Source organism: Notolabrus celidotus, chromosome 17 (assembly GCF_009762535.1).
Source record: "Notolabrus celidotus isolate fNotCel1 chromosome 17, fNotCel1.pri, whole genome shotgun sequence".
Lineage (NCBI taxonomy): Eukaryota > Metazoa > Chordata > Actinopteri > Labriformes > Labridae > Notolabrus > Notolabrus celidotus.
The window spans coordinates 18,903,086-18,911,813 of NC_048288.1; the positions used below are offsets into that span (position 1 = coordinate 18,903,086).

General features: G+C 39.2%; 1 protein-coding gene across 1 annotated transcript; it reads right to left on the reverse strand.

The window, feature by feature from the left end:
• Nucleotides 1-5: 5 nt before the first annotated feature.
• On the reverse strand, nucleotides 6-8,273 carry LOC117828999 (transmembrane protein 241). The gene is made up of 15 exons (XM_034706466.1): nucleotides 8,005-8,273; nucleotides 7,379-7,425; nucleotides 6,209-6,286; nucleotides 6,015-6,096; nucleotides 4,676-4,753; nucleotides 4,468-4,493; nucleotides 4,058-4,109; nucleotides 3,920-3,968; nucleotides 2,773-2,818; nucleotides 2,642-2,677; nucleotides 2,194-2,228; nucleotides 1,989-2,058; nucleotides 486-579; nucleotides 304-368; nucleotides 6-212 (listed from the first exon to the last, which is right to left on the reverse strand). Exons 1-15 carry the CDS (start codon nucleotides 8,074-8,076, stop codon nucleotides 146-148), a joined length of 897 nt encoding a protein of 298 aa, XP_034562357.1. The 5' UTR covers nucleotides 8,077-8,273; the 3' UTR covers nucleotides 6-145.
• Between the last annotated feature and the right edge of the window lie 455 nt (nucleotides 8,274-8,728).

Below are 8,728 nucleotides of genomic sequence, written 5' to 3' on the forward strand. Positions count from 1 at the left end.
TGATATAAGTTAAAGGTAAAGTTTTATTTGGTCAGCAGGTTATCAGTTAAGAAATACAAAGACAATGGTAAACAATGAAATACATCTTATAGAAATATTAATCTCTTTCGTAAAGCAGTGCAGGTGATAGGTCAATCTGGAGAGATCAAGGTGTCTGAGATTCTCTGTCCGAATAAACCAGCAGAGCTTCTCCAACATGACTGAGGAGCACACTGAGAACAAACAGAATAAAAGACGTGTTAAACTAACAGCATCAATATCTTCAACACTTAATTATCCTTAACAGATGGGAGAGAAACTCACCAAATGAGAGACGGAGTGTTAACATTCATGTCAAAGATAAACGGAGAGAGGCACATAGCGGTAACCTGAAACAACAGAGTACAAATATTTAGGACAGATGACTCATTAAGTGAACATGTTACTGATCTCACTATAAAAACTACTGAGCCTTCAGTTGAAAAGGAACCTGATCAAAAAATCACCTTGGATAGAAAAATCCAGACGCCAAAGTGTTCCAGTGATAATCCACTTTTTAGTCTGGCAGTGGCCATCAGCAGCAGAAACCCAAGCAGAGCGCTGTGAGGGGGGATACGAGGAAGCGTTAGGAGAATTATCAAACTGAAACAAACTCATGGTTCATGTCTCACATCATGGACATTCAGACACTGAAGGCATTTTTCCACCGCAGGAACTTTACCCTGGAACTAAGGACTTTACCCCTGAACTACGAACGTCTCGACTGGAGGAGCCAGGGTCTAAATTCAGTTCAGGGGTAGATAATCTCCCCCCTGAAAAGCCCCTGCTTGGGGGGGTAGTACTTTTCAAAGGTCCAGGGACTTTCGGTTGAATGTAATGGTGTTTGTGAAGTTTACACAGTTGTGGAAACACAGAGGGAGTTCCTGGGAATGCATACTAGTTTAGTTTTTTATTAAGATTTCAAAATATTATTTAATATAATTTTTTTTCTCCATACGTCACTGGCCTGATTTGCACAATCTACCCGGGACTTCAGCCTGCACTCGAAACGCAGAGAAAAAATGGGGGCACAGGAACCTTTTAGTTCCGGGGAAAGTAGTTCTGGGGGCTAAAAGACCCCGGAACTCTTGGTCGAAATGCACCTTTAATAATAATGCCTATTTTGCCTGATGCTGAAAGATGTCACAAGTAGCATTTAGACTTTATAAGCTCCTGTTTTATTTTCTTTGTCAGAAGCGTCTGATTGTCTTAACTCTGATAGATTTGCCTCTGACTTCATTCAGGACCGGCCAATCCCAGCCCCTTATTTAAGACTGGGAATGGTAAGAACAGTTGGAACACTCTTAAGCTGTATTCAAACCTCCACTTAACTAAAATTTTTCAAGATTAGCAGCACGTGTGAACATAAACAGCAGAATGTTTTTTCCAGCCGTTACTTCTATTATCAGCTTCATATCCAGCTAAAAACTCCTCACTAGAGCTTTAATCAACCAAGATGGCTCCCTCTGATGCTTACTGTTGTGTATCTGCTATCACTTCAGTATCACACACATTCAGTGGTACTTCAAAGTTATAAAAGAAGGAACGTTTTATTGTGTGAAAGTGTCTAAACTTAATGTGTATTGGGTTAAACCAGAAGTAATCTGATCTAGATGTTTGAACCTGCTACCCGGCCTTGCAGCTTTAAGCTATGACCGTTTTGATCTGTTACGGGTCGATTCAAAGATATGGGTGTTTTGGGGATTCTGTCAAAATGTAAACCCTAGATTTGAAGAACTGTAGTCCATATCATTCATCCAGGAGACCTGTGTGTCCCCTGTGAGAAACCAAAGCAGACTTATTTTAGTTTTCCACATCAGATGATCTTTTTCTTGCTCTTCTTTGTGAATCAGTTTCACTCTGGTTAACTTTTGGTTTTCAAATCCTTGGTCAAACATTTTTTCTAAGGCCAAAATAAGACTGTTTAGAGAGCTCTTTCCTGTTTACAGTGGTACAATGAAACTTCTCACCTGGCGCAGCAGCCACCGTGGAATGTGTGAGACTGCAGGGAGGGAAACTCCAGAGCTGCCATGAGGTCACCTGCAGAGAGACAACACATGACCATGACCCCGGCTTCTTAGGAATGCTCTAATGACGTAAACATATGCCTGTTCCACATTTTGTTGTTCCAGCTCTTATGATGTTATCATTACACCTGCACAGGATAATTCTTACCTGTCGGATGTGCAGCGATGCCCAGGAGCAGCACACTGGAGGAGACAGGGGAAGCTGACATGAGTCTCTGACAGGTGAGATACTGCATGTGATCAAATCTTTATGTGATTCAGGTTGAATCTGTGGGGGTGTGAGGACTTACTAGTGTCACTACTGAATGCAAAATAAAGTCAATGAACACATAACATTATATTAAGAGCTGTACTATGATAGTGTAGTCAGAATATGATCTGTACATAGAGTTGTGAAGACACACTGCAGTCTTCCAACATAAATGTGGTGTCTCCCTGCAGCCTCTCTGTCCATATTTAACTGAACAGAGAGGAAACAAGAAAAATAAAACTCTACAGGTTGAAAAGTCCTCTTAGTTTTATTCAGAGTCTTTCAAAGAATCTGAGTTATGATAATCATTGTAAACATTTCATACATTGAAGTGACATATCCTCACCTAAACAGGTAGTTGATGCAGTGTTGTTCAAGGTCACTGCAGTTGATAACATTACACACACAGTGTTAGAAACATTGTTAGTGGAGGAACACTTCACTTTGTCAACAGTGCATCATTTTGCTTAGACGTACCTTAAATTACTGGGTCTGTAGTGAACCTGAAACACTCTGTAAGCACCTGAAAACGATATAACTTACTTTTATTCCAGGATATGTCACGTGGGCTTCTCCAAAACTTTGAAACAAAGAGTATTTCCCTGTTTTCAAAACTTAACTTTGGCACACAGACACAATAATAATAATAATAATAATGATAATAATAATAATAATAATAATAATAATAATAATAATAATAATAATAATAATAATAATAATAATAACTTTATTTATAAAGCACCTTTAAAAACAAATGTTTACAAAGTGCTTTGACAAACAAAGCATGGTTCAAATAACAGCAAAGATTTCGAACGACAGGGAGGAGGAACTTTAACGACGCAAAACAAAATGCAACGCAAGAGGTTAAAAGAATAAAAAAGTGTTCAGGATAAGTTAGGAACTTTAAAATAATAAATTAAAATAATACAATTAAAAATAAATTAAAACAATAAATAATCAAATACAATTTAAAACAATTAATTATTTGGATACAAATCAAAATTAATAATAAAATAGAAGTAAAAGTGGTGTTTTAAAAAATGTGTTTTAAGAAGAAATTTAAACGATATCACTGACTGCGAGCCTTATCTCCTCAGGGAGGTCGTTCCATAGTCGAGGAGCTTCCCTTTGGACTTGAGCCTCGACTTTGGAACGGCCAAAAATGCCCCAGCCGAGGATCTAAGGCCGCGAGATGGCTCATAATTTATTAGCATTTCTGCAATGTATCCCGGAGCGAGACCCAAATGAAATAAAACTACTACATTTGCAACATAAATGTGTGATTTTTCCAAATAAAACGTACTCTAATGAATCATAGTTTATTTATTTTTTTAAGTTATATTTTTGGCCTTTATAACTTTTTTTTTTTATAGGACAGCTGAAGAGAGACAGGAAATGTGGGGAGTAAAGAGAGGGGGAAGACATGCAGGAAATGGTTGACCGGCCGGGAATCGAACCAGCGACCCCTGCGACAAGGACTCTAGCCTCTGTATATGGGGCACTTAGACCGCTAGGCCACCAGCGCCCCAATGATTCATAGTTTAAGCTATTTTTAATTCCTGTCATCTGAGAAATCGTTGTTCTCAGTAAACAATATAGCATCATTTCATAAACTTAGACTTACCAATACAGACCAGGTGACCCACAGCCCACAGGTAACCTCTGTAGTCAAACTGTGAGAGAGGAAAACATGTTAAATATAGTAGGAATAATGAATAATGAAGTTCATTGTAATAACAAATCTGTGATAAGGATTTGTTACCTGAGGATCATAGTGGGGCAGGTTGATGGCTGACAGCAGCATGAGACAGACACTGCAAGAAGAATTATTTAACTATGAAGTGGTGTAACAGGAACAATGCCACATTCTTTATTTATTATTATTGCTGCTTTGTCCTCATCCAAAATCAGGAAATGATATGTGTGGGGTAATTATCTAGCCTGCTAATGGGCCACAGGCTGTCAAAGGCAACCCAGGATGACTTCTGTGCATCAATGCAAAGCCATGAGAGGAACTAAGTGGACGCATTTATACTTCTTATATTCCCACAATGTTTCTTAATGTAAGTTTGCTTCTTCTAGAGGAGAGCTTGCGTGTAGTTGATCTCCTGCTGTCTTCATATATTTTCAATGTGAAAACATGAACAGCTGAAAAAGGAGAAAATCACCAACCTGACCAGTCTCAGCCTGTGCAGCTTCTGTGAATGAAAAAGGAGAAAGAGAAAGTTGAAAAGTGTGAGATTTATCAGAGGTGGTTATAGACATATGAGGTAAGAATACGTGTCTGTTTGATTATTCATTGTCCTCCTGTAACCTTCAGTGGATAACATGAGGGAGTGAACTGTACATATTGTACATATCACACAAAGTAGACTCTTACCTCTCTGTGGACGACCTTCAAGATTATAAAGCTGACAACATGAGAGGAATTCTGCAGAGTGAAGAAGAATGGAATGTCCTGCACAGAGAAAATTGAGATGTCAAGCATGCATATGATATATCTAATATTTGTGCAAGAAAACAATCTTCAGTATATAGTTACAGCAAGTCCCATACCACCCCCGTCACACATGGTGTCCCCAAAGTTTCGATGCTTGGTCCCCTTCTGTTCATCCTGCACATACTCCCCCTCGGTCACATCATACGCCACCATGGACTTCAATTTCACTGCTACGCTGATGATACCCAGCTCTACATCTCCACAAAAAACATCACTCCTACCATCGTCTCCACCCTCACAAACTGCCTCACTGACCTCAAAAACTGGATGAGCAACAACCTGCTCAAACTCAACTACAATAAATCTGAAATCGTTCTCATCAGACCCAAATTCCTCCTCCCCTCCACCCAGGACTTCTCACTAAGCATCGACAACCATGCAGTCACACACTACCCAGTAGACCGTAACCGTGGCATCATCCTTGACCCCACTCTCTCCTTCAAACCACACGAATCATCACGATCATGAACTTCACCAAAATATCCTTTTTTTACCTATGCAACATTGCACGGCTCAGATCTTCCCTCTCCTCCTCTGCTGCAGAAACCCTCAGCCACGCTCATAAACTCCCGACTTGACTATAGCAACAGCATTCTTTACGGCCTCCCCTCCACTGACCTCAAAAAACTCCAATATGTCCAGAATTCAGCTGCCTGGTTACTCACCCACTCCTGCTCCAGAGTCCACATCACACCCATCCTTCAGCACCTCCACTGGCTCCCCATACAGCACTGAATCCACTTCAAGATCCAGCTCATCACCTACAAAGCCCTCCACAACCTCGCCCCCTTATACCTGACCGACCTCCTCAAACGTCACTCCCCATCTCATCGCCTCAGATCATCAGATGCCAATCTCCTGTCCCCTATCACCAAGTCCAAGCACTGCACCTTGGGGGGACAGAGCCTTTGCCATCACTGCCCCAAATCTCTGGAACTCTCTACCTCCACATATCCACAACTCTGACTCACTTCAATCATTCAAAAACCACCTCAAGACCTACCTGTTCAAAAAAGCATACAACACATGACCACTACCCCTGCCCCACCTCTGTCCTTGTTCTGTTTTATTTACCTGTTTTATTTTTAGTTGTATGTTATGTAAAGCGACTTTGAGTATTAAGAAAAGCGCTAGATAAATCCTATGAATTATTATTTTATTATAGTTAGGTGAATTGAAAAAGATCCTGCATGCAAAGGTGGAGGGTTATGTGACATACTATGCGTGATAAGGCCCTGGAACCAGCATATATGTTTCCTACAAACAGGAAGGATGCTGGGAGCCATGACAGCGCTGCTGATCTGCAACACAACATAAAAAAACACATTAGAACATCTCTTACTGATAAATGTACCTAATTTTAGCTACAGGAAACAATCAAATATAAAACATACAGTCATGAAGATACACTACCTGGTGATGCGGCTCATCTCCACCCAGCCGAGTTTCCCAGAGAGCAGAAGCAGAACAGACCCGATGAATGTCTGCCATCTGAAATATGCAGTATGGTAAAGTTAGAAGCACACAAACAGCATCATTGTAACACTTTTCATGTATGTGTATTTATTCAAAGAGTAATTTAAACTTTGAGAGCATCCTTCACACAACACCGACGTCCTGTACAAGAAGGGCCAAAGTCGTCTGCACCTGCTGAGAAGACTGAGGTCCTTCGGGGTGTGCAGGACTCTGTTACGTACATTTTATGACACTGTGGTAGCGTCTGCATTCTTCTATGCAGTGGTCTGCTGGGGAGCAGGGAGCACAGACAGGGACAGGAAAAGACTTAACAGACTGGTCAGGAGGGCCAGTTCTGTCCTGGGCTGTCCTCTGGACTCCATAGAGGAGGTGGGTGAGAGGAGGATGTTAACCAAGCTGACATCCATCATGGACAGTCCCTCTCACCCCCTGCATGAGACTGTGGGGTCCCTGAGCAGCTCCTTCAACAGCAGACTGAGACTCCCACCCTGCAGGACAGAGCGCTACCGCAGGTCCTTCATCCGCAATCAGACTGTTTAACACCAGCACTGCTGTGTTCCGTTAATTATCTATTCTCATCTTTCATTCCACTACATGGAAGTTACTATGTGACTTGGCACACTCACAAACAACTACTGTATCCACCTGAATCGCACTGTTCTTCATACTGTGTATGTTTGTTTTAAAATAACCTGGTGCAATTTTTTATCGTGCAACAACTTACCTTATCTATTTATCAGATAGAAGTGTACATAGTGTGTATATATCTGTAATAGTTGCCATTTTTTTATTTTCATTTTACTTTATTTAATTTAATTTAATTCTATTTTATTTTATTATATTCTATTTTACCTTTGTCACTGCTATTATTATTGTTACTACATTTTTTAACTATGTTAGTACATTGCTGTATTCCCCTGTCCCGTGTTGTAAGCTGCTGTAACAAAATAATTAAAAATAAAGTATATCTTATCTTATCTTATCTTATCTTGTCTTATCCCAAGTTGTGAATGTCACTGATTAGTTTACACCTTATACATCTTTACATATTCTGTAATAACCAAAACATAAATAACACACATAGGAGCATTACATTCAGTTACTCACCCTTGAAATAGAGTTGGATATGTAAACTTTAACACTGAGAGGACAAACTGTAAAAAGAAAGAATAGGAGGCACACTTTCAATGAAGAACACAAGTTTTGTAATGTTATGCTCCACTACATCAACCAAACCTCTTAAAAAAATCTACTAATTCTTACTTATGTGAGTTCAAAATAGCTTAAATGTAACATAATATTTTACAGCATGACTTGTTGGTAATCACTCTTTGATTCGGCATGCATTACACCCACAACATTTATTGATTTACAACTTTTCCCTCGTTACTTCCTGTATCTGCTTATCACCAAAATAAGAGCTGATGTTATCTTGAAAGCGCTGCATTGATGGGTGGGTCACGCCTGATTAGTTGAGCGAGTCGACATGGGTTTAAACCTTATTCATATAATGGTGACTGGGGATAATGAGGGTTGAAATGCAATTTTCTGCAAATTTCAGAGGAATCAGTCTCGTTTGAAAGTACAATAAGACTCGTGTTAACTTAGTGGTTATGTATTAAATGTGTAGATAAAAGTCACACACTAGTCATGTTTCTATTTTTTCCACAGATATTATCATTTTTCCTTGAAGTTAATGTCAAACCTCTTCTTTTTTATCGTTATTTACTCACCTTATTTGTGAAATATGAAACCACGAACACGCAGCTAAAAATGAGTCCAGCTAAGTGTCTCCTCCACTGCATGATGACCCGCACGCTCCCACGACACCCGCATGATTCTCACATTTAATACAAACACATTAAAGCACGTTTTCCTCCCATACTAAACTACATTTACACATTGTGTCTGTTTCAAACTACAGAGTCTTTAAGATCGGAAACTTCCCACTGAGGACACGTCAAGAAACAAAGATCGTCTAGAATAGAGAGGAGCGTTCACTGGAGCCTTTTTGTGTGTTTTCTGTAGAACTTTTCTATAAAGTGATATTGTTGGGCCAATATATATTTTTTTATTATTATGATTATTCTGAGAAACAAGTCAGAATTCTGAGACCAGAATCAGAATTCTGTGAAAAAAAAGTCACAATTCTTAGATTAGTCAGAATTCTAAGATTAAATTCAAAACTTCTGACTTTAATCTCAGAATTCTGACTTTTTTCTGACTTGACTTTTTTCTCAGATATCTGACTTTTTTCTCAGAATTCCGACTTTAATTGCAGAATTCTGACTTTAATTGCAGAATTCTGACTTTTTTCTCAGAAATCTGACTTTAATCTCAGAATTCTGACTTTTTTCTGAAATAACTTTTTTCTCAGAATTCTGACTTTAATCACAGAATTATGACTTTTTTCTGACATGACTTTTTTTCTCAGAAATCTGACTTTTAATCTCAGAA

What these genes read in the sequence shown, in the direction of transcription:
- LOC117828999 (XM_034706466.1), bottom strand. Translation starts at nt 8,076, where the DNA reads ATGCAGTGGAGGAGACACTTAGCTGGACTCATTTTTAGCTGCGTGTTC. An exon ending in GGGTCACCTGGTCTGTATTG is followed by an intron (nt 2,819 to 3,919) that starts GTAAGTCTAAGT and finishes TATCGTTTTCAG; the next exon opens with GTGCTTACAGAGTGTTTCAG. An exon ending in CATCGCTGCACATCCGACAG is followed by an intron (nt 2,059 to 2,193) that starts GTAAGAATTATC and finishes GTCTCTCTGCAG; the next exon opens with GTGACCTCATGGCAGCTCTG.